General features: G+C 43.4%; 1 protein-coding gene across 5 annotated transcripts in view; it reads left to right on the top strand.

Moving 5' to 3' along the window:
• The window catches only part of MROH1 (maestro heat like repeat family member 1), a 411,563-nt gene that overhangs the window by 39,064 nt on the left and 346,549 nt on the right, over nt 1-25,950 (top strand). For all 5 annotated transcript variants that reach the window (XM_033934479.1, XM_033934480.1, XM_033934481.1 and 2 more), the window contains 4 exons: nt 1,456-1,601; nt 3,598-3,729; nt 21,965-22,127; nt 23,880-23,978. In XM_033934479.1, the coding sequence (XP_033790370.1) occupies nt 1,456-1,601; nt 3,598-3,729; nt 21,965-22,127; nt 23,880-23,978 (540 nt within the window). The remainder of the gene's footprint in view (nt 1-1,455; nt 1,602-3,597; nt 3,730-21,964; nt 22,128-23,879; nt 23,979-25,950) is intronic.

Raw genomic sequence — 25,950 nt, 5'->3', positions numbered from 1 at the left:
GGCTCGGTACTTGGGCGGATCTTATTTAATATTTATATCAATGACCTAGAAGAACATCCAGTGAGATCATCAAGTTTGCAGCCAACACAAAGCTATGCCGGGCGATCAGATCGCACAAGAATAGCGAGGAACTCCAGAGCGACTTGTGTCATTTAGAGAAATGGTGAAGAAATGGCAGATGAAGTTTAATGTGGAGAAATGCAAAGTAATGCATTTAGGCAGAAAAAATAAGGAATACGAGTACAGAATGTCAGGTGCAACTCTGGGTAAGAGCGAACAAGAAAAGGACCTGGGTGTACTGATAGATAGGACCCTGAAACCATTAGCGCAATGTGCGGCGACGGCAAAGAAAGCAAATAGGATGTTGGGCATGATAAAGAATGGAATCACGAGTAGATTGGAGAGGGTAATAATGCCGCTTTATAGAGCAATGGTCAGACCCCACTTGGAATACTGCGTCCAACATTGGTCTCCCAACCTAAAGAAGGATATAAAACTGCTGGAGAGGGTGCATAGACGAGCAACAAAACTAGTAAATGGTATGGAGAAACTGGAATACGAGAATCGATTTTAGAGACTGGGATCGTTCTTCCTTGAGAAAAGGAGACTGCGAGGGGATATGATCGAGACCTTCAAAATACTAAAAGGAATCGACAAAATAGAGCAGAAAAATTATTTACAGTGTCCAATTTGACACGGACAAGAGGACACAGAATGAAGCTAAGGGGGGGGGCAGGTTCAGGACAAATATCAGGAAGTTCTGCTTCACGCAGAGAGTGGTTAACACCTAGAATGCTCTCCCAGAGGAGGTTATTGCGGAATCGACCATCCTAGGATTCAAAAGCAGTGGTTAAAGCTACAGCCTCAGCACCCTGAGGTTGTGGGTTCAAATCCATGCTGCTCCTTGTGACCCTGGGCAAGTCACTTAATCCCCCCATTGCCCCAGGTACGTTAGATAGATTGTGAGCCCGCTGGGACAGAGAGGAAAAACTGCTTGAGTACCTGAATAAATGCATGTAAAACCGTTCTGAGCTCCCCTGGTAGAACGGTATAGAAAACTGAATAAATAAATAAATAAATCTCCTTACAAGAGGCATAGAAGGATATGGGTGACTAAAAATTACGCCAGGTGTACACCTGGCAGGGCCTCCGCGTGTGCAGATCGCCGGACTTGATGGACCGAAGGTCTGATCCGGAGATGGCGCTTCTTATGTGTAGTTTAGTGAGCTCCTCATGATTGCTGTTTCAGTCTTTATCTTTCATTCTTACTGAGTGACTTACCTAATGAAGAGAGAGAGATATGAGAGGAGAGATACTGAGGAGCTGAAGAACCGATGCAGTTGTGATTAGTAGGAGGCGTTGGAACTGTGTTCAGAAATGAATAGTGAGCCAATGAAGTGACCTCATTCTCCCTTGAGAATTTGCTGTCACTAACCAAGATCTTTTTAATTTCAGAGCTTGCTGTCACACTGCTTGATGCCTCAATTGACAAAGATATATTGGTCCAGGAGCAGATCCTAAATTCTCTGAGCTTCATGGGAGAGGCTGAGCTTGACGAGGTTTTGCTGACATGCAGCGAGTATCTTGCACGGAATGAGAAGGTATGATGGGGAGCTTCTGACAGCCTAAGACTGACTGATATCCCTCTGGCAATGAAATGTGTTCCTTGTGATAATGCACTTTTACCAGGCCAGTACTGTAGTGTCCCCTCTCTACTATGCACTGAAATCCCCTCTCTCTCCTTCTTACTATAATATCCCTCCCCCCTACCCTCAACCTTTTCTTCCCTTCTCCAGCTAACCTTAACGACATCATTCTATGTCAATTGTTCTTTATTGTTGTTATCTGTAAACTCTGATATGTTGATAATTTGATAAATCGCTGTGAACCGCCTAGAACTCCCTGGGTATGGCGGTATACAAGAATAAAGTTATTATTATTATTATTATTACTTCAGGCCACACAAAGGATTTATCTACAAAAGGGCTTCCCTGCTCTCAAAACATCAGATAAAACCTCTCTGCCCGATTATTCCATTGGTCCTTTAAAATGTACGGCAGAGCTTCTGAGACCATGGTGGTAGGTCCCCGTTCACTATGTCATAATGAGCCTGGTGGCTCGTAAATGTATTTTGCAATATTGGACATCCAAGGATGTGCCTACCTATTGGCACTGGCGTAACCAGTTACCCAACTAGCCGACTGGGATGCTCGGGGGAAATGGAAATGAAAAAATATATATATAAAGGTGTAGGGACATCCAAGAGGATGTAGTTTATTGTGATGAACTTGGTAGAGGGGGACAGGGGTGGGAAGTTGTTGATAATTATGAAGCTGTCAAAGCATTGGACTTTCACTTTGTGTTTAGTGATTCTTCAAGTAAGAAAGTTGACTCATAAAAGGTATAGAAGTCAGGCGCTGCTGTTGAGATTTATCTCCTGAAGGTCACACGTGATGTTAAAATGAACACTAGAGAAGTTGGGCCTCCCAGTGTGCATTTGTAGCCTGCCTTGGGAGAGCAGATTGGTGTGGTTTGGGGGATTGTTGGGTGCAGCAGACTGAGAGCCCCACAGACACAGTCGAGTACAGTGTAAATCAAAAAGAAACTTTCTTGCAGTCTGTTTCTGACACAGATTCAGGGCTTAACGAACAATGGCTTCTCCTCTTTTAAGCATAGTTCAAGTTACTCATTCATAAATCCAGGCCTGGCTTTACTTAGGACACTTAGGTCTGAGTCCTCACAAATCAAGAAATGCATTCTTTACCTTTAGAGTCTTCTGTTTTGTCTTTTGCATCCCCTGAGTATTTACTTCTTACCCCTGGCTGGAAACCTTAGAAATAGGGCCTCTACTTCCTTCCCTCACAGGTCCTGAAACCTAGCCAACTCTGTGGAAGGGTTAATTCACTCCCAGTCCTCCTCCAGGAGACCTCCATCCATGGGGTCTGGCACCTGGAGACATCTTCCCTTGGGGCCTCTGATTTGCTCTGTACCAGGGCATTTAATCACCTCTGGGCTTGAGCCTTGCTCCTTTGACTCAGCCTCTGACATGGCTACACCTGTCCCCTTATGCTCTACTACTCCCTCCCTCACCCTGGTTTATGCAGCTCGTTCTGCTTTGTGCCTGCTCCAGTAGTCACGAAAAATGCTATGCTTGGAACAACTGAGGTGATTTCTGACAACACAGGTCTGTGCAGTGTGTTCACACCTTGAAGCAGCCATGAATGTGAAACGCTGGCCATCGTCAGTGTGACAGACCTTTTCTAATGTGGTGAAGCCTTTATTTGATCATTTCTGAAATTTCAGTGGATTTACTTGCATTGCATAGAGCACCAATTTAATTTGTACTGTATATGAGGAGGTTTTTGACCCTGCTATAGCTGTCACCTGTCTCTGTAGGGTGGAGGTTGGGATCATTTTATTGGTTGCTCTGCTTCTCTGGCCACTTGTTGTAGGGCCTCTGTGTGGCCTGTTTTGTTTTTGATGACAAGCAGAAGTGTGTTTAGTTATTACAATATTTTTCTGCATTCTTGTATTGTTTCTATGAATTTAACATTGATGACGTGAATTTGGCACCGTGTTATGGTTTATCCTTCGTAGCTGGCACCCCCACAACGTGTGCTGATCCTGAGAGCTATAGAGATGATGGTGAGGACTAACCTTGAGGCTCTAGAAATGGGCACAGCCAAGATGATCATCCTTCAGGCCTCCAGCGAAATGACCAGGTCCAAGGTAAGATCCAAGTTGCTCTCAGTCCCTCTGACGCATATGTTGTGGACGTGCTCTAAGGTTCAAGACTTTTGGCAAGAAATGTTCTCAAACAGAGGAGGGGAGGAGGAGCCTAGTGGTGAGAACCTGGAGAATTGGGCTTGATCCCCACTGTAGCTCCTTTGGACCTTGGGCAAGTCTTCTAACTCTCCATTGCCCCAGACAGAAAGATGGTACATTAAATCCACTACCCTTTACCTACTACTTATCATTTCTATAGCGCTGCCAGATGTACACAGCACTATAAACAATGTAAGAGATAATCCCTGTGCGACAGAGCTTATAGTCTAATCAGACAGACAAACAGGACAATTCAGGTACAGAATTACAGAAGGTTCTTTAAAGTGGGTTGGAGTTAGGAGTTAAAAGCAGCCTTGAAAAAGTGGGCTTTTAGGCTGGATTTGAACTCTGCCAGAGATGGCGCTTCATGTACTGACCCAGGCAGTCTGTTCCAGGCAGAAGGCTACACAAAAGATACTTACCCGATGAATGGAGTTCCCGGGGAGGAGTATATGGAGAGAGAGACAGTAACATAGTAGATGACGGCAGATAAAGACCCGAATGGTCCATCCAGTCTGCCCAACCTGAGGAGCTGCAGAGCAAAGGCACTTGTAAGTCTGTAAGAGGAGTTTGAACTGATAGGGAGTCAATGGAATGACTTGAGGAGAGGGATAATGTGAGCTTAGCGAAACTGGCGGAATATAAGCCTAATATAATAGCAGAGTTTTGAACAGATTGAAGGGAAGAGAGATGGTTGTCTATATGGCCACTTTAGGACAAATGTTGCAATCCTTGCAGGTTGATTATCGCATATATATACTGATGATATTATTTTCTTCTTCCTGGGTAATTGATTTGGAAAACCAGCTGAATAATTACATGAAACACATTGTTGAATGGATGACAGAGCAAGGTTTGAAACTGAATGTCAGTAAGACTGAACTAATGCTGGTAGGGAAAGCAGATCTGGGTAGGTGACCAAAGGAATTAAATGCTATGGATGCAATTTCTTGCTGTGAAAGAATCAATAACAATCTTAGGAGTTAGACTTTTTATTTATTTATTTATTGCATTTTCTATACCGTTCTCCCAGGGAAGCTCAGAACGGTTTACATGAATTTATTCAGGTACTCAAGCATTTTTCCCTATCTGTCCCGGCAGGCTCACAATCTATCTAATGTACCTGGGGCAATGGGAGGATTAAGTGACTTGCCCAGGGTCACAAGGAGTAGCATGGGTATGAACCCACAATCTCAGGGTGCTGAGGCTGTAGCTCTAACCACTGCGCCACACTATGCCTTGATTCAGGTCTTACCAGATCATTTTCTCGCTTCTCCTTGTCAGGTGGCATGGAAGAAACAAGTGTTTTGCCAGACGCTTCAAAGATTGCTAGATCTCAAAGGGGTTGTGCCCATGCCAGTACTCCATTTACTTGGTGGTGCCCAAGAAAGAAGGGATCTTTTGGTCCATATTGGATCTGAAGGAAGTCAACAGGGCTCTGCAAGTTCCGTGTTTTTGCATGGAGACACTCCGCTCAGTCATTCTGGCGGTTCAGCTGGGGGAATTTCTGACCTCTTTTGATCTGACAGAGGCTACACTCACTCCCTGCACCAGATTGGAAGACTGCAGCCACCAATGGAGATATGATTGAAGTCTACAAAATCCTGAGTGGAGTAGAACGGGTACAAGGGGATCGATTTTTCACTCTGTCAAAATTACAAAGATTAGGGGACACTCGATGAAGTTACAGGGAAATACTTTTAAAACCAATTGGAGGAAATTTTTTTTCACTCAGAGAATAGTTAAGCTCTGGAACGCGTTGCCAGAGGATGTGGTAAGAGTGGATAGCGTAGCTGGTTTTAAGAAAGGTTTGGACAAATTCCTGGAGGAAAAGTCCATAGTCTATTATTGAGAGAGACACGGGGGAAGCCACTGCTTGCCCTGTATCGGTAGCATGGAATATTCCTACACCTTGGGTTTTGGCCAGGTACTAGTAACCTGAATTGGCCACCGTGAGAATGGGTTATTGGGCTTGATGGAATTTATGCCATGCTTGTGTGAATTTATGCCATGTAAGTATTTTTAATGTCTATCATATTTCTCCTCTCCTGCCTTTTTTGCAAAGTATAGAAACCTTCAGTAACCTAGTAATTAACTCAATCTCATACCCCATTCAACCCACGCTAAAACTCCTCAGAGTGCTGATAGACAGAGGCTGTACCATGTGATCACAAATTAATAAAATAATAAAAACATCATTCGCAACTATGAGAAACCTAAGACAAGTCCGAAAATTCTTCGACAGAAAACAATTCCAACTCGTGGTTCAATCGCTAATCATAGGCCTAATAGACTACTGCAACTTACTGTAGCTCCCCTGCCCAGCAACCACGATTAAACAACTACAAACAATAGAAAACCCAGCCCTTAGACTCATCTATTCACTGAAAAAATACGACCACATCACAGAGACATACCACGACTCACACTGGCTCCCAATACAAGCCAGAGTACACTTCAAATTCCACTGCCTACTATTTAAAGCTATAAACAGAGACAACCCAACCTACTGGAACAATTAACTAATTCAATCCACCTCAACCAGACACAGGAGAACCCACACAATATTCACCAAAAATGTCAAACCTACTAGCCACCAGAGCAGCGAAACTGGACAGACAACTCACCAATCTGCTGATTTCGAACACAGACTACAAAACTTTCAAAAAAGAAACAAAAACCCTACTCTTCAAAAAATACATAAAACCAATATAACACAACCAGACATGTCCCAAACTCCTCCTGCAATACAATTTACTCCTTAGCAAATTAGAAAATGTTCAAACTATTCCTTAAGTACTTCTTAATATCTTAACAATTCTTATGTAATCCGCCTTGAACCGCAAGGTAAAGGCAGAATAGAAATCACTAATGTAATGTAATGTAACTTGTTATACCGCTTCAGCATATGACAGATCTTAGTGGTTTACAATACAAATATTTTATAAAAGGAACTCCATTAAAGATAGGGAAGTAAGAGATAGGATACACATAGCAAAACGTTTTTGTAAAAGAGAGAGAGAGAGAGAGAAAAAAACCCTCAGGTTTCTATGCTGACCCAAATGTCCACTATCCATCACACTCCCCTGAATTTAGTTTAATCAATAGAAATGGGAAATATCTGATAAGGACATATCTTAACCCTAGTTTTGTCTGTCTTTATACACTTTATGACAAAGATCACTGACCATTATAGTAGTCTTCCACTAGACCGACTCCATCCTTTTTATATCTTTTTGAAGGTGTGGCCTCCAGAATTGTACACAGAAGTCTAAATGAGATCTCACCAGAGTCTTATACTTTCTTTTTCCTACTGGCCATACCTCTCTCTATGCACCCAAACATCCTTCTAGCTTTCGCTGTCGACTGTTTTAGCTATTTTACCATAACATATGAGTAGTCTTACTGGGTCACACCAATAGTCCATCAAGCCCAGTAGTCCTTCCTCACGGAGGTCAATCCAAGTCACAAGTACCTGGCAAAACCCCAATTAGTAGCTGTATTCCATGGTACTGATACAGGGCAAGCAGTGGCTTCCCCCATGTCTTTCTCAATAACAGACTATGGATTTTTCCTTCAGGAAATTGTCCAAACCTTTCTTAAAACCAGCCTGGAATGCCCTCCAAAGGGAGGTGGTGACGATGAAAACGGTGACAGAATTCAGAAAAGCATGGGACGAACACAGAGGATCTCTAATTAGAAAATGAATGTTATAAAACACGCTAAGGCCGGTACTGGGCGTTCCATATATGGATGAGCTGGGGAGGGCTCCAGTGACAGGATGGTTAGGATAGGCTGGAATGGGCTTCAATGGCAACTCCAGCAGTGGGAACCTAAAGACAGTACTGGGTGGACTTCTATGGTCTATTGCCCAGAAATATTAACAAAAAGACAATTTAAGCATGAATGTATAATGAGTGTGACTATTGGGCAGATTGGATGGACTGTTCACGTCTTTATCTGCTCATGGAATTCTTTCTAACTTCTCTGTGTGTGTGTGTGTGTGTATCCGTAAGAAGTGCTCACAAGGTAAGGTTAAATAAAATTTTGCTCATGCCAAATCAGTCCTTAGAGGGAATGTTTCCACTGTCCCGCCATTGGGTTAGCCAATTTGCAACAGCAGGAGCCCAGACAAAATGTCTCCAAATCAACCACTTCCATTGTATCTAGATTACCTTCTGAAACTATGCCCTTTTGTAATACTGAAAACCATTAGATTTCTTGAAGAAAGTGTCCACATTCCTAAATCCTCTCGCATAGAAGCGAGATTACTCTTGTAAAGTGACCCCTTTTTTTTTGGCCCAAGATGACAATAGCTGCATTTTGCTTTTGGGCTGTATGCTGTGCATTCAGGTTATAACATAAATTGTAACAAGTTTGGATATATCCTAAAATCTATTCACAGAGGGTGGAAAGTTTCCCAGTATGTTCAGCAGGTGACTTGACAAGAAAAAAGTGATAGATCTCAGGTAGCCAGTCAGGCTGCTTTGGCTGAGAGGTGGGACAAATCCTCGGCCTGAGAATGAGATAAAGGCAAGGAAGGATGATTGCCAGAGCCAGAGCAGTGTGTAGGCAGTCAAGCTTGTACGGTTGATGGTGAAGGGTACAGTAGGTATTTTTCTCTCCATGCAGGACTGAGTTTGTACGTGACGGTGAGGATTCAGATGAGAAAGAGCTGCAGTGAGCTTTGAACTGGTTCTCCACCTGCTGCTTTACCTATTAGGGTGTTCCTCCACTCCTTAGCTGGACCAATGTAGGCAGCTATAACTGGGAAGGTGATTATGAACTGTGTTAGGAGGTGATGTAGCCTCTGGGCATCTTCTCTGAAGTTATTTTCTACAGCTAAAAAATACAGGACTGTTTTCCCTTGAGGTGTCTTCATGTGGCTACAGGAGAGTCATGTGACATGAAAAGAGCTTTCTCCAAATATTTGTTCTTCTCAGTTATTTGATTGCTAGTTCAAGTACACTCAAGACAAAAAGTTGCTGTTAACCTTTCAGCCCTAAATTTTATTTCCTAATTAACAATTAAGCTTACACCAACAAGTGGGCTACCCACGGGAAAACAGCATATACATTGACCGCCATTCCCAAGGTTGTATCATAAGAACATAAGAACATAAGAACTGCCATCTCCGGATCAGACCCATGGTCCATCAAGTCCGGCGATCCGCACACGCGGAGGCCCAGTCAGGTATACACCTGATGTAGTTTTAGTCACCCATATCCCTCTATGCCTCTCATAAGGAGATGTGCATCTAATTTGCCTTTGAATCCCAGCACAGTGGATTCCTTGATAACCTCCTTTGGGAGAGCATTCCAGGCGTCTACCACTCGCTGCGTAAAACAGAACTTCCTGACATTTGTCCTGGACTTGTCCCCCCTTAGCTTCAAACCATGTCCTCTTGTTCGTGTCGTGTTGGACAATGTAAATAATTTATTTTCCTGCTCTATTTTATCGATGCCTTTCAGCATTTTGAACGTCTCGATCATGTCCCCTCGCAGCCTTCTCTTCTCAAGGGAGAACAGTCCTAGTTTCTTGAGTCGTTCCTCATATTCCAAGTTCTCCATACCTCTTATTAACTTCGTTGCTCGTCTCTGCACCCTCTCTAACAGTTTTATATCCTTCTTTAGGTTGGGAGACCAATGTTGGACACAGTATTCTAAGTGTGGTCTGACCATTGCTCTATAAAGCGGTATTATGACTTTCTCCGATCTACTCGTGATTCCTTTCTTTATCATGCCTAACATTCTGTTTGCTTTCTTTGCCGCTGCCGCGCATTGTGCCGACGGCTTCAGGGTCCTATCTATCAGTACACCCAGGTCCTTTTCTTGTTCGCTCTTACCCAGAGTTGCGCCTGACATTCTATACTCGTATTCCTTATTCTTACTACCTAAATGCATTACTTTGCATTTCTCCACGTTGAACTTCATCTGCCATTGATCTGCCCATTTCTCTAACTGATACAAGTCGCTCTGGAGTTCCTCGCTATCCTCCTGCGATCTGATTGCCCGGCATAGCTTTGTGTCGTCTGCAAACTTAATGATCTCACTGGATATTCCGTCTTCCAGGTCATTGATATAAATATTAAATAGGATCGGCCCAAGCACAGAGCCCTGGGGCACACCACTAGTCACTTTCTCCCAGTCTGAGAACTTTCCATTTATGCCCACTCTCTGCTTTCTGTTTTCCAACCATTTGCCTATCCACCTTTGTATATCTCCCTCTATTCCATGGCTTTGTAGTTTCCTGAGAAGCCTTTTATGTGGAACTTTGTCGAATGCTTTCTGGAAGTCCAAATATATTATGTCCACCGGCATTCCACTATCAATTTTCTTGTTCACGGTCTCGAAAAATTGAAGTAAATTCGTCAAACATGATTTCCCTTTCCTGAACCCATGTTGACTGGGTTTCATCAAGTCGTGTGTATCTAGGTGCCGGACTATGCTATCCTTGATCAGTGCTTCAACCATCTTTCCAGGGACAGACGTAAGACTCACAGGTCTGTAGTTGCCCGGTTCCCCTCTCGATCCTTTTTTGAAAATTGGCGTGACATTCGCTATCTTCCAGTCTTCTGGTATCTGTCCAGTTCTGATTGTCAGATTGGCAAGTTTCTGCAATAGCTCTCCGATTTCAACCTTCAATTCCTTTAAAACTCTCGGGTGAATTCCATCCGGTCCAGGGGATTTGTCACTTTTAAGTTTGTCGATCTGGTAGTATATCTGGTCCAACTCCACTTCAACTGTGGTGAGGCTGTCTTCTATTACTCCACTAAACACTTTCACTGCTTCTGGTATTTTAGCGGTATCCTCCTCCGTAAAGACGGACGCAAAGAAGGAATTTAGTTTGTCAGCAATTTGTTTATCTTCCTTGATGTACCCTTTTCTTCCCTGGTCGTCCAGGGGTCCCACCGCCTCTTTTGCGGGTTTTTTCCCTTTCACGTATCTAAAGAAGGGTTTGAAGTTTTTGGCTTCTTGCGCTATTTTTTCCTCATAGTCCTTTTTGGCATCCCTCACCGCCTTGTGACATTTCTTTTGATCATCTTTATGTATTTTCCATGCTTCGGTTGTTTTCATGTGTTTCCATTTTTTGAAAGAGTCCTTCTTTTCTTTTATGGCTACCCTCACCTGTCTGGTAAGCCATGCCGGTTCTCCCTTACCTTTTGTTCTCCCCTCTTTGGAGATCCTTGGAATGTGGAGATTTTGTGCTTCTGAGATAGTATTTTTCAGTAGGGACCATGCCTGGTCTACCGTTTCAAGTTTGTCCACCTTTTTCTTGAGTCGTTGTTTCACCATGGCTCTCATGCGATCGTATTTGCCCTTTTTGAAATTAAAGGTTTTGGTTAAGGTTTTGGCACGTTTTCTATTCCCGATGTCAAGCTTAAAGTTGATCACATTGTGATCGCTCGTCCCCAGCGGTACCGTAACTTCTACTTCTTTTGTCGGTCCCGTGAGGCCATTTAGTACCAAGTCCAGGGTGGCGTTGTCTCTTGTCGGCTCCTTTACCAATTGTTCCAGGAAGCAATCCCCTAGCACCTCCAAGAACTTGGCCTCCTTGCCGCAGTTGGAGGTTCCTAGTTTCCAGTCTATCCTCGGGAAATTGAAGTCTCCCAATATTATTATATTGCCCGTTTTGCTTTCTTGTTTGATTTCCTCTATCATTTCTGAGTCAGTTTCCTCCGCCTGTCCTGGGGGACGATAATAAAGGCCAATTTTCGTGTCTGCGCTGTTTTGGCCAGGAATCTTGACCCAGAGGGACTCTAGCTTCTCTTTTGTTTCCGTTGTAGCCACTTCAACAGATTTTATTCCTTCCTGAACATATAGGGCAATACCTCCACCCTTCTGCCCTACTCGATCTCTTCTATATAGTTTGTATCCCTGCAGTACGGTGTCCCATTTGTTTTCTTCATTCCACCATGTTTCTGTTATGCCAATGATATCCATGTTCTCATGTCTTGCTATCGTCTCTAGTTCTCCCATTTTGTTTCCTAGACTTCTAGCATTTGTATACATGCATTTAAGTTCCCTTCGTGTTACCTTTTTGGACTTTCTACTCTTGGTTGTCCTTACAGTTTCCTTTACGGTATCCTTTACTGCTCCTGTGTTATCTCCCATGTTTGTTGTGTGGTCATCCCCTCCTGTGTCTGGGTTGTCCTTTCCTGCTTGTTCTCCTTTGTTGGCTGTGAGATTGACCTCTCTTGTGTATGAGTAGTAGTCCTTTGTTCCTACGTCAGGGCATCCTGTTGTCCGTACCATCGACCGGTCGTCGACTGTCGGCTTTCCCCTGTCCTTCAGTTTAAAGCCTTCTCTATTGCTTTCTTCATGTTGCCTGCCAAAACTCTTGCTCCTTCCTTATTGAGGTGTAGTCCATCCCTTCTGTAGTACTTGCTTTTTCCCCAGAACGCCGTCCAGTTTCGCACGAAGTCGAAGCCCTCGTCTTCGCACCATCGTCTCATCCAGGCGTTGATCACTTGCAATTCCCCTTGTCTCTTTCCATCTGCTCTTGGTACAGGGAGGATTTCAGAGAAGGCCACCTTCACCTCCCTGATCTTCAGTTGTCTTCCGAGTGAGCGGAGCTGGCCCTTCATCTCTTCCCTGTCATACTTCCGCCCGCTCACATCATTTGTTCCCACGTGGATAAGCACAGCGGTGTCCACTCCCCCTGCGCCATCTATGATCCTGGAGATCCTGTTGGTCACATCCTTTACTCTTGCTCCAGGCAGACAGGTGACGACTCTGTCCTCTCTTCCTCCTGCGGTGTGGCTGTCCACGTGTCGTATGATGGAGTCGCCTACGATGATCCCCATCTTCTTTATTCGGGAGTTCCTTGGGGGGCGTAGGTCCACGTCCTTGGAGTAGGGCCAGTCATCTTCCTCCAATGCTACTCTTGAAATTGTTTCCTGTTCTTTGAGCGGGGGGACATCTTCCTGTGCTCTCATTTTTCCTCCTGGTGTGCGGTTGTCTCCTACCTCGTCTTCGTTTTCTTCTGTGTTTGCATGGGTGTCTTCTCTATTCACATGGGTTTCCTGAGTACAGTTTTCCAGCCCTGGGATCTCTACGTGGTGCTGATGGGCTTCCTCTATGAACATTTCTAGATCCTTGACCTCGTCGTTTGGGTTGTACTCCACTAGAATCTTCTCCTGTACTCGGATTCTGTCTTCTAGTTCCATCACTGTTCCCTCCAATAGTCTTACCTGACATTTCAAGCTATCCATCTCCATGCATCGATCGCAAATGTATGCCTGGATCCCCGAAGGGAGGTAGTCATACATATTGCAGTCAATACAGAAGACAATGACCCTTTTTAATTTCCCAATGCCAAATGTGAATTTAAAGAGCCACCACTTCTCTCTCGTGGGCAGGAATAAGGTGGAAATAGGGAGAGGGTTTGTGGGCCACCCCCAACACCACTGTTTTCAAAGGGTGCGTTGCCATCTCACCCCTCCAGTCTTTCTCTGCATCCTGAGTGCACAGTCGAGAATGAACTACTCTGTCCTCATGCTCCAATAAGAAGCTCCTATAGCGTGCTTCTTGCAGCTACACTATTCCCCCTCCTACCTTCTGTTACCTCAGATTCCTTGTGCCAAAAAATGTATATGATTTTCTAATCTGGTTTGCCTGGTCTGCTCCTTTAAAAAGAATCCTCCAAGGCACCTTGTCAAATGCCTTTTCAGTGTCTCATGGTTCTACCGTGTTTCCCACCAGGATCTTTGGTACCTTAATGCTCTATGTACATTATTGGACCCTTTTCTTCCCCCATTTATCTTTGAATGCATTGTTGACTTGCTAAAAGTTTTGCAAAGATTTTTGTGGCAGTGTTTAGAAGTAAAAGAAGGCATAATGAGCTACATAACAAGGGGTCGCTGCTGCTTTTTTTGAATATATGAGTCTTTGCAGCCTTGATGGATCCAGTCTCCATAATATTGTTCAACACTTTCTTTAGTAGAGGGTCAAGATTAAAGACAAATTTTTACACAAAACCACTTCGCAGCCACCCTCTTGGAGGGCACACATTTTGCAGTTGATCGTTTGGGAGGTACAGGATGCTAAGACCAAGTCTTACAGTATAAAAGAAAGAAGTTATTTTTGTTGCTTTGGGAGTCTTAGCTACAATCATTCTCTTCGAGGTCTCTGGATCTCTGGTAAATTGGGGAAATCTTTATGTTTCAAAATAACTGATCTATGGAATAATTTCCCTTTACGGTTGCGGGATTTGGGCTCTTTTCAAATATTTCGAAAATATCTGAAAACTGTAAAACCTCTCTTATCTCTAGTCTCAATGAATTTCACAGTATATCTTTCTTTCCTTTATGTTTTATTCATTTAATTGTAAACTGTGTCGAGCTCTATTCTTACAGAGATGATGCGGCCTTTAAGCTTAAGTTTAGTTTAGCTTAGTTTCTCCTTATACATTGCGCTTCCTCCCGATATATTTTCTAGTCCCTTTTTGCTTTTTTTTGGTTGTGGTTCCTTGATTCTCACTTTGATGTCAGTAGGAAGGTTTGGGGGTATTGATGTTGGGAAGGCTTTCTTAATTTGTTCTCACTATTTTGGTATTGGCTTTTGGGTCCAATCCCTTTTTCTTGCCTTTTGTACTATGAGTTCTACTAGGGTGGGGGAGGGAGGGTTGGGGGTTGGTTCTTCTGATGGAGGAGTGTGTGGCGCAGTGGTTGGAGCTTCAAACCCCGCACTGATCCTGGTGACCCTGGGCAAGTCACTCAGTCCTCCATAGCCCCAGGTATGCTAGATAGATTGTGAGCCCACCAGGACAGATAGGAAAAATTCTTGAGTACCTGATTGTAAAACCGCTTAGATAATCTTGATAGGCGGTATATAAAAACCTAATAAACTTGAAACTGATATCTGTAGTGAATGTAATTTCCTGTGCTTTTTCATTAATAAAACAGTTTCCATAAAGACAAACTTTTATAAATACAGAGAAGTGCCCATTGAGCCCTGCTGCCTTCCCAGAGGGTAAGAACATAAGAATAGCCTTACTGGGTCAGACCAATGGTCCATCTAGCCTAGTACCCTGCTATTGTATTTCACAAGTACCTGGCAGAAACCCAAATAGTAACAACATTCCATGCCACCAATCCAGGGCAAGTAGTGGCTTCCCCCAAGCCTGTCTCAATGGCAGACTATGGACTTTTTCTCCAGGAACTTATCCAAACCTTTCTTAAACCCACCTACACCTACCACATCCTATTTCTTTTAAAGGTATTAACATCTAATTTCATGAACTGTTCCTTAGTCTTTGTACTATTTGAAAGAATAAAATATTGATTCACTCGCACTGTTTGACTCCAGCAAAGTTGACAGCTACCTATTGGAAACTTGCTGGGGTACCATCATTGCAACTGTGACGGCAGATAAAGACCCGAATGGTCCATCCAGTCTGCCCTACCATACATGCTCCATAAATTAATCATTTAATTTAAATAGTCCTTTTTCTTAGATATTTTTGGGCCAGAAACACAGAGCCCTGCCCGGTACTGTGCTCACTCCAGCCCATCTAAACCATCCCAGCCCATCCTCAACTGAATGATTATATACGGGACACAGACTGTGCAAGTCTGTCCAGTACTGACCATTAGTTCGTCAATATATACCATTATTTTCTGATTAGAGATTCTCTGTGTTCATTCCATGCTTTTTTTAAACCGTTTTTCTCTCTACCACCTCCCTCAGGAGCACATTCCAGGCATCAACCACCTTCACCATAAAGAAGAATTTCCTAACATTACTCTTGAGTCTACCGCCCCTCAACCTCAAATTATGCCCTTTGATTTTACCATTTTCTTTTCTCTGGAAAATATTTTGTTCTACATTAATACCTTTCAAGTATTTGAACGTCTGAATCATATCTCCTCTGTCCCTCCTTTCCTCCAGGGAAACATATTGAGGGCTTTCAGTCTCCTCATACATCTTTTGGTGCAAGCTTCCTACCATTTTCTTCGCCTTCTTCTGGACCACTTCAAATCTTTTTATGTCCTTCGCCAGATACGGTCTCCAAAATTGAACACAATACTCCAAGTGAGGCCTCACCATCGACATGTACAGGGGCACCAACACCTTCTTTCTTCTACTGGTCATGCCTCTCTCTATACACTTCTCCCTCTGTATTCGTGGTTTCAGCAATCACTGTTTCGATTATTCACAGTTTATAGCTTGCTGGCTCCTCCCCCCCAAATTACGTCAGCTTGCATAGAGAAATTGCTGATTCCAAGCACTTTCTTCACCGTGCTTTGCCTCTCCTTCAGGAACAGGCCAGGTCTCCCACCATGTTATTCACAGTTTCACCATATTCACGATGGTTTTTAATAGAAAACAGCGAATAACATATGATAAAGTTATTTGTGTTTTTTCTGTATTTGCGTTTTTTTTTTTTTAATTTTTTAAATTTATTTCTTATATACCGCTATACCGTGAGGTTCAAAGCGGTTTACAAAAAAGATACATTAAAGATACAATAAAATAAAATAAATAAAGATAGGCACTTGGAAGTTCCCTTACTGTCCCGAAGGCTCACAATCTAGCTAAAGTACCTGAGAAAACAATTTATGAATAGTAAAGATATAAAATATAAAGACAGAGGTAGAGATAGAGACAGAATATGAATATTCCAACAAGTATTCAATAAATATATTAAATTAGGATTAAAAATAATAATAAATAAAATAAAGATAAAAAATAAGAATAAAGAATATATAAAATAAAATAAATTCTGTTAATTCGGTTCTGTTAATCCCCTATCACAGTGAATACGGAGTCAGCCTAGCATATTTTTGGCAACAGCCACCGCCTTGTCACACTGTTTCTTTGCATTTAGATCTTCAGACACTATCACCCCAAGGACCCTCTCCCCATCCGTTCATATCAGCCTCTCACCTCCCAGCACATAGGGCTCCCCAAATGCATTACTCTGCACTTCTTTATATTGAATTTTAGTTGCCAGATATTAGACCATTCCTCTAACTTGCAGATCCTTTTCCATGTTTTCCATTCCCTACTTGGTGTCTCCTCTGTTACAAATCTTGGTATCATCTGCAAACTTTTCCTTCTAACCCTTTGGCAATGTCACTCACAAACATATTGAACAGGATCGGCCCCAGCACCGATACCTGAGGGACTCCACTATTCGCCTGTCCCTCCTCCGAGTGAATTCCATTAACCACCACCCTCTGGCATCTGTCCGTCAACTAATTTCTAATCCAATTCACCACTTTGGGTCATAACTTCAGCCCGCCAAGTTTATTCAAGAGCCTCCTGTAAGGAACCGTGTCAAAGGCTTTGCTGAAATCTAAGTAAATTACATCTAGCATATGTCCTTGATCCAGTTCTCTGGTCATCCAATCAAAACATTCAATCAGATTTGTTTGGCACGATTTACCTTTAGTAAAACCATGTTGCCTCGGATCCTGTAACCCATTTGATTCTAGGAATTTCACTATCCTTTCTTTCAGCAACGCTTCCGTTATTTTTCCAATAACCGAAGTGAGGCTTACCGGCCTGTAGTTTCCCGCTTCATCTCTGTGACCACTTTTGTGAATAGGGACCACATCCGCTCTCCTCCAATCCCTAGGAATCACTCCCGTCTCCAAAAATTTGTTGAACAAATCTTTAATAGGACCCGCCAGAACCTCTCTGAGCTCCCTCAATATCCTGGGATAGATCCTGTCTGGTTCCATCTCTTTGTCCACCTTCAATTTTTCAGGTTGTTCATAAACACTTTCTTCAGTGAACAGCATGGTTTCTACTCCATTCTCGTGTGTAACTTTGCCAGACAATCTCGGTCCTTCTCCAGAATTTTTTTCCGTGAACACAGAACGGAAATATTTGTTTAGCATGTTTTATTTTTCCTCATCACTCTCTAAATGTTGGTTCCTAGCATCTTTTATTCTCGCAATTCCATTTTTCATCTTCTTCCTTTCACTGATATATCTAAAAAGATTTTTGTCTGTCTTTTTTACATTCCTAGCCATTTGCTCTCCCTCTTGTGCTTTCGATAGACGTATCTTTCTCTTGGCTTATTTCCGTTTTACCCAATAGTCCTTTCTGTACTCCTCTTCTTGGGTATTTTTATATTTCACGAATGCCAGCTCTTTTGCCTTTATTTTCTCTGCCACAAGTTTAGAGAACCATTTTGGTTTTCTTTTTCTCATGTTTTTATTTATTTTCCTCATGTAAAGGTCCGCTGCTGCACTGGTGCTTTGGGTCGGGAGGGAGGTGGGGGTCGTGGCTCAGGACTGCTGCCACTTGTAGTGCTTCAGGGCTTGAAGGGAGGGAGGTGGTGTGCAGCTTAGCACTGCTACTGCTGGTGCTTTGTGGGACTTTTGTTCCCCCCACGGCGATTTTTTCGCCAGTTGGATGAGAGTGCCGGTTAACCAAGAGATGGTATTACATAAGAACATAAGAACTGCCATCTCCGTATCAAACCTTCGGTCCATCAAGTCCATCAAATCCGCACACACGGAGGCCCAGCCAGGTGTACACGTGGCATAATTTTAGTCACCCATATCCCTCTATACCTCTCATAAGGAGATGTGCATCTAGTTTGCTTTTAAATCCTAGAATGGTCGATTCCGCAATAACCTCCTCTGGGAGAGCATTCCAGGTGTTCACCACTTGTTGCTTGAAGCAGAACTTCCTGATATTTGTCCTGGACTTGTCCCCCCTTAGCTTCAGTCCATGTCCTCTTGTCTGTGTCACATTGGACATTGTAAATAATTTTTTTTCCTGCTCTATTTTGTCGATTCCTTTCAGTATTTTGAAAGTCTCGATCATATCCCCTCGCTGTCTCCTTTTCTCAAGGGAGACCTATCCTAGTCTCTTAAGTCGTTCCTCATATTCCAAGTTCTCCATACCTTTTATTCAAAGGTAAGTTAAATTCTGATACTCTAGCCACTTCCCTGACACTTGGAGGATTAACCCTCCAGTGCCTTACATGCAAAAAAAGATTTTAAGTAGAGAAGGCAGAGGAAGAGGGTTTTCCCGAACCAGAAAGCCAGGAGTAAGTGTAGCTAATGCAGAGTGTGTATGAGAGTGTGACGGCTGAGGCCCAGAGAAGGCAGAGTTCCTCCATCGTTGCACTTCCTTCTGGTTTTCTGTTCGGAAACATCCTCTTCCTTCTGAACTTGAAGCCGCGGTGCGTCAGTATTATTTATTTATTTATTTAGATTTTTATCCCGTCTTCCAGGTAGCTCAGAATGGCCTACAAGCAAACATTCACAGTGGAGTACATTTGGACAATACAAAGACTATACAGTGGTTTAAGTACAAGTGGATACCTGGAATGCGCTCCCGAGAGAGGTGGTGGAGAGTAAAACTGTGACTGAGTTCAAAGAAGCGTGGGATGAACACAGAAGATTTAGAATCAGAAAATAATATTAAATATTGAACTAGGCCAGTACTGGGCAGACTTGCACGGTCTGTGTCTGTGTATGGCCGTTTGGTGGAGGATGGGCTGGGGAGGGCTTCAATGGCTGGGAGGGTGTAGATGGGCTGGAGTAAGTCTTAACAGAGATTTCGGCAGTTGGAACCCAAGCACAGTATCGGGTAAAGCTTTGTATTCTTGCCCAGAAATAGCTAAGAAGAAAAAAAATTTAAAAAAAAAAAAATTAAATTGAATCAGGTTGGGCAGACTGCATGGACCATTCGGGTCTTTATCTGCCGTCATCTACTATGTTACTATGTTAGGACTATAGGGCAATTTAAGTACAGGTTAAGAATGGGCTATACAGCAATTTAAGTAGAAGTTTAGAATGGAAAAGAGAGGGGAGGGGGGGCTAAGGGGGGTGAGGCATAGACTGCGATTGAATTTTGGTTGAAGAGGAGGGTCTTTACTGCTTTCCAGAAGGTCATCAATGAGTTCTGTAATCTGATTTGCGGGGGAAGTTGGTTCCAGAGTTGGGGGATGAAGTGGCTGTAGGAGCATTGGCAGGCGGTTTCTGACAGGAGGGACCTTCCTGGGGGATGTATAGGCGTTTCTCCATTTCCGAGCGGAGGGGGCAGGTGGGGGTGTACAGGATTAGCTTAGATTCTATGTAGGCAGGGGTGGTGGCGTAAATTCTTTTATGCGCTATTACCAGGGCCTTGAATGTGCAGCGTTGGTTAATTGGAAGCCAGTGGTCAGCGCGGAGGGCTGCATTTTGTACCCACTGGAGGCACTTGAGATCTTTTTTGGCTACTCCATTAAATAGGGAGTTGCAGTAATCCTTCCTGGAGAGGACATAGGCGTAGAGGAGTTGGGCTAGTTCAGGTGTGGAGATGTAGGGTTTGATCCTTCTCAGTTGGCGGAGGTAGTAGAGGGAGGTAGAGACTACTTGAGATATGTGGGTGGACAGGGACAGGTGGCCATCTAATGTTACTCCTAGGCTGCATACTTGATCTGCTGCAGTTAGTAAGGTGGAGTCCCAAAATAGTATTGGGCGTGTGTATTTGGTACTTTTTTTTCCTGATCCATAAAAGTTCGGTCTTGGAGCGTTCAGCTGTAGTTTGTTGTTTGTCATCCAGGTTTTAATGTCAGAGAGGCAGTGTTGGAGGTTGGCGATTTGGGATGATCGGTTTTCGCCTAGTGGGAGGAGCAGCTGGATGTCATCGGCGTAGGAGTGGATTTTAACGTTGTACTTCTGGACTTTATCAATGACAGGTCTAATGTAGAGGTTAAATAGGAGGGGGGATAGGGCACCTTGGGGAACGCTGTATTTGATAGGCTTGGGGTTAGATTTGTGCGTCCCTAGTAGGACTGTTTGGGTTCTTTGGTGAAGGAAGGAGGTGAACCACTGGAGGGCAGAGTTTTTGATTCCAAAGTCATAGAGTCTGGATAAGAGGAGGTGGTGGGTCGATAGTGTCAAAGGCAGCGCTAAGGTCAAGTAGGACTAGTAGGGCATCACTGACTTTGTCGAGTATTGACCAGCTGTCATCAGTGATATCCAGGAGTACTGACTCTGTGCTGTGGCCTGTTCGGAATTCTGATTGTGAAGGGGACAGGGCAGCTTGTTCTTCAATGAAAGGGTGTAATCGGCGGAGTACTATTCGTTCTAGGAATTTGGAGACAAATAGGAGGTTGGAGACTGGGCGGTAGTTGCCGGGTTCGTTAGGGTCGAGGGTGGGTTTCTGGAGAGTGGGTTTGATAATAGCTGACTTCCAGCTGAGAGGTACTGTCCCTGTGGAGAGGAAGGAGTTAATGATGGGGAGGATAGATTCTGTCATGGCGTCTTCTGTGGACAGTAGGAGGCTGGATGGGCAGGGGTCGAGGATGGTGCTGGAGGGCTTGCGTTCTCTCAGGATTTCAAGAACCTCAGCATGGGTGGCCATATGAAGTTGGGAGAGAGTGGTAGAGGATGGGGTACTTGGGTTAGTCTGGGGGTATGCTGGAGGGGGGTTGGTGTTGGTGTCAAGATTATTGCGGATGGTTTGTACCTTAGACTGGAATAAGTCTGAAAGAGTCTCACTATCAAGTTCTGTTGGGTTGTTGTGGCTTTTTCCTTGGGCGTTGGTGAAGAGTTGGTTTGTGAGGGCAAACAGTTGTTTAGATCTAGCTGGGACTATCTGTAGAATGTGAGAGTAGTAGGCTTTCTTTGCTTCTAGGATGGCAGCTTTGTAGGTGACAGATGTGTTTTCCCAGTGAGCTTTGGTTTCTGAATTTGGGTGTTTGATCCAGTTTCTTTCTGCTTTCCTCAGTGATCTTTTTATGGATCCGAGGTCACTGGTGTACCAGGGAGCAGGTATTTTGTTAGTGGTTATTCGTGCTGTTTTTGTCTGAGCGAGGCTGTTATAGAGGGATGGCTGTTATAGAGTGGCTGTTATAGAGTGGATGACTCGCCCAGGGGATCAGCAGAAATAGATGAGAGAAGGTTGCCTGTTGATAGCCTGATAAGAAACAGCTGGGTCCTTCTGTTTGACTGCGCTTGCTCATGCTGTTCATTTGCTTGCTATGTCCCAGGTTTTCCATAACTCCTATACCTGGCTACCAAATGAAAGCCATTCCTATGGCAATCAGGCATGAACTGACATTTGCACACTCATAACCTCGAACGTGTTAGCTGAAGTGAAATGTCTTAAGTGTGCCAGGAACATAGCATAAAGAAACTTGATTTCTTTGAATGCCTTCTTGTACTTTTTTCTGTCTGGCCCAGGAATTAGCTCCAGAGTGGCAGCAGGCTGCAAGCAATGTGCTGGTCGCTGTAGGGAAGCGGTTTACCAACAGCGTCATGGAGGAAATGTTGACCAAATTCCAGCCCGGAGTCCTGCCTCAGTACTATGTGATGCAAACACTGGCAAATCTATCCACTACCAGTGGTAAGTAGAGTCCCAATCCCCTTCCTCCCTCATACATTAATACTCCCTATATCACATAGTAAACATTGCCAAGCCCACTCCTTGGTGTCTAGATATGGCTTAAGCTGCTCCATCATGTATTTGGCTTGGCGTAAAAGATATATAGGACCGGATGGGGCTTTAAAAATGTATCAGAGACTGCAGATGGATGGACAGAAAAGAGAGGGTCTAGGAGATAGTTTTTTGTTTGGGGAGCTTTTGAATGCGGGACTATAGTAACATAGTAAATGATGGCAAATAAAGACCTAAACAGTCCATCCAGTCTGCCCATAAGTTATACCCATTAAAAAATACATTGGATTAACTTGTCTCTTCTTTGATATTTCTGAGCCGTAGACGGTAAAGTTTGGTATTGTCCTAGGTTCCAAATGCTGAAGTTGCTGTCCAAGCTCACTCCAGCCTATCCAACCATCTCGTTTGCAGGATATCTACCATAAGGTCTGGCTAGTAACATCCTCATGTTCCATTTTAGTGGAGTTCCCATTGATGCCCACCCCAGCCCATCTTATACCGAATCACCATATATAGAACATAGACCGCGCAGGTCTGTCCAATACTGGCCTTAGTTCTTTAATTTACATCTTTAATTTTCTAATATGGTACTTAATTTTCATCCCCATTGTATTGTTGAATTTTTTCATTACCATCTTCATTAACTGAGACTGGAATTCAAATTTTGAAGAAATTTTGGTATAAAAAGCAAAGTATAGATCTTAAATTAAAACTGAGCAGTGACATTCCAGGGAGGGAGGGGTGGGGTTAGGGTAAAGATAGGTGCATTTTTACAAGAGGTAACAGGGGTTATAAGAACTTAGACCCTGTTGTCACCTGCTAACATTGCATGGTGGTTTGTTTGGTAGGCTTTTAATTGGAGACAGGGGATAGGGGGCTTTGGGCTATGATTATGAAGGGCACATCTGGTTCTTTGCTTCATTGGCAAACAGTTGTCAATTATATAGCATAATGTAAAAATAACCTGAGATTCTGAGTGTCTGGGGGATACTGAATGCTCAATTTTGATCTTGAAGTACGCATCAACACCAGAAAAGGGGGATGGGAGGATGGCGGGTAGAGTTGGAGGGGTTCATATTAATGAGTTGCAAAACTGGTGATACCTTGGTTGCCACTGGATGTATTGCCAAAATTACAAGTTCCCCTTATTTATTGAAAGCATTTGATTGCTATAATATTGTTCTATTTCACCAATAAAATGTGTTTTAAGTTAAAACTGGGCAAAGGCAGAGATAGCCCTGAACATTCCAGAAACCAATCCAAACCTTAGTCTTGAATACCGAGTCATCCCGAATATGGGGTTCGATCCGGTTCACAAAGAGTTCACTAAAGGACAAGGAAAGCGAATAATTGGACAAGGAAGTCATCAATTGCAATCCCTTATTTGTCAGTTAAAAATTTCTGAAATAGAAAAGACTTTGCCCATTAACTGTACTTATATGTTCTTCTGTTAACTCTTGGTGTCACGCGGTAACTTTATTATTTCCTTCCCATAACGATATAACCTTCCCTAGTAATGTATTATATTTTCCTTACTGTATTATCAAAATGTCCCCATGTTGCTACAAAGGGCCTCTTAACCTGTAAAGCTCTTTGAACCCATACTGGACAAGTGCGATTAAGAAGTCCTGATTAGATTAGATTAGTTTAGACATGTCTGAATCACAATGGGCCTGATGACTCTTCTGTCTTTACATATAGTGTTTGGCATGGTGCCTTTCTTGAATTCGATCCTGTGCACTCTGTTGCCTATGTTGGGTTTAGCTAAGCAGGACCAGATGAAGATCGTCTTCTCTACAGGTAAGTCAATGCATCCTGTGAGGGAACGCTCTTGCAGTGGAAGCTCACTGGGGATTGTTCTCAAATTCAAAAGAGACCTGTGGTGGCATGGATGGGAAGTCACAGCGAGGCTTACTTGTCCTGATTCAAAATTTTGTTAAGCTGAGCTTTCATATGTGATGTACTCCAGCCATCATAGGTAAGTTGAGAATGATTCCCAGCTGCTATTAATTGCTAAACTAGCTATTATGGTTTTCAGCAGTTTTTACTGATGACTATTCAGTGAAAGAACAATAAAGGCATAACTTCGAAACAACCTTTTCATCATTATTTGTATTTTCTAATCCAATAGGAGCATCAGTCTTGAACCTCTGATCACGAGATCCTGTGTAAAGAGCCTCATTTACATTTTTCTGTTCCACTTTCCATCAATCTAGGCTATCCTGTAATTTCTCAGTTTTTCTCTCTAAGCGTGAGATGGTCGGAGCCTGTCAGTTCTGCTCATGTTTATTTTTCCTTTAATTTCAGGTTTTTATCCAGTTGTGATGCTTTTTGGTACTGCAGATAATCCCAGTTATAGGACATCTCTGGCTGCAAGAGAACACAGACTCTGAGGGCAGAAGTCTGTAGCCAAGAGGCAGCCTACTTGGCAGGGCACCTAATGGCCAGCCTGTACTAACAGTCCCAAGAGCTCAAGGTCTGTTCCCTTGGGAGCAAGGCATGCTTCAGGTTTTATCCATAGAGAACTTGAGCACAGGCTAAGTGTCCCAATGGCGGTTTTTCACCAGAATCGAGTGCTGACTGTGTTTCCTTCCCTGACTTCGTGCACGAGTTATGGTGGGGGTTTGAGGTCTTAATCCGGCTGATAGGACTGAAGGGCAGTCTGAAGAAGCAAGCTGCCTGGTTTTTCAGGTTTGCTTGAGACAGAAGTCTTCTCTTTTCTCTAGCTGCAATTTCAGCCTAGGCAACTCCTAGCACCAGCATGGCACAGTGAGAAAAATGAAAAGGGGGGTTCCAGAAATGGTTTTTTAAGGTTTCTGGAACTAGGGACAAAGCTGATCAATTTCTTTGACTGGGTGACCAGAGAACTGGATAGCGGGAATGCGCTAGATGTGGTGTATTTAGATTTTAGCAAAGCCTTTGACAGTGTTCCACACAGATGTTGAATAAACAAATTGAGTGCTCTCGGGATGGGCTCCAAAGTGACAGGCTGGGTCAGGCACTGGTTAAGTGGAAGGCGACAGAGGGTAATGGTCAATGGATATCGCTCTGAGGAAAGGGATGTTCCAGTGGTGTCCCTCGAAGAGCCTGATCTTTTTAACATTTTTATAAGCAATATTCCTGAAGGGCTGGCAGGAAAGATTTGCCTCTTTGTGGATGATACCAAAATCTGCAATAGAGTAGACACCCCAGATGAAGTGAATAACATGAAGAAAGACCTAGTGAAGCTTGAAGAATAGTTTGAAATTTAGCAGCTAATATTTAATCTAAGAAATGCAAGGTCATGCATTGGGCTGCAAAAACCTGAAGGAAAGGTACAGTTTAGGGGGTGAAGAACTTATGTGCATGACAGCAGGATTTGGGTGTGATTGTATATGATGATTTTAAGGTGGCCAAATAGGTTGAAAAGGTGATGGTGAAAGCTAGAAGGGTGCATAGAACAGGGGTGTCCAATGTCGGTCCTCGAGGGCCGCAATCCAGTCGGGTTTTCAGGATTTCCCCAATGAATATGCATGAAATCTATGTGCATGCACTGCTTTCAATGCATATTCATTGGGGAAATCCTGAAAACCCGACTGGATTGCGGCCCTCGAGGACCGACATTGGACACCCCTGCGCAGAGGTATGGCCAGTAGGAAAAAGGAGGTATTGATGCCCCTGTATAAGACTCTGGTGAGACCTCATTTAGAATATTGTGTACAATTCTGGAGGCTGCACCTTCAAAAAGATATAAAAAGGATGGAGTTGGTCCAGAGGAAGGCTACTAAAATGG

Source organism: Geotrypetes seraphini, chromosome 2, assembly GCF_902459505.1.
Source record: "Geotrypetes seraphini chromosome 2, aGeoSer1.1, whole genome shotgun sequence".
Classification (NCBI taxonomy): domain Eukaryota; kingdom Metazoa; phylum Chordata; class Amphibia; order Gymnophiona; family Dermophiidae; genus Geotrypetes; species Geotrypetes seraphini.
The sequence above is the reverse complement of the archived record's forward strand: the minus strand, read 5'-3'. Positions and strand labels throughout refer to the sequence as shown.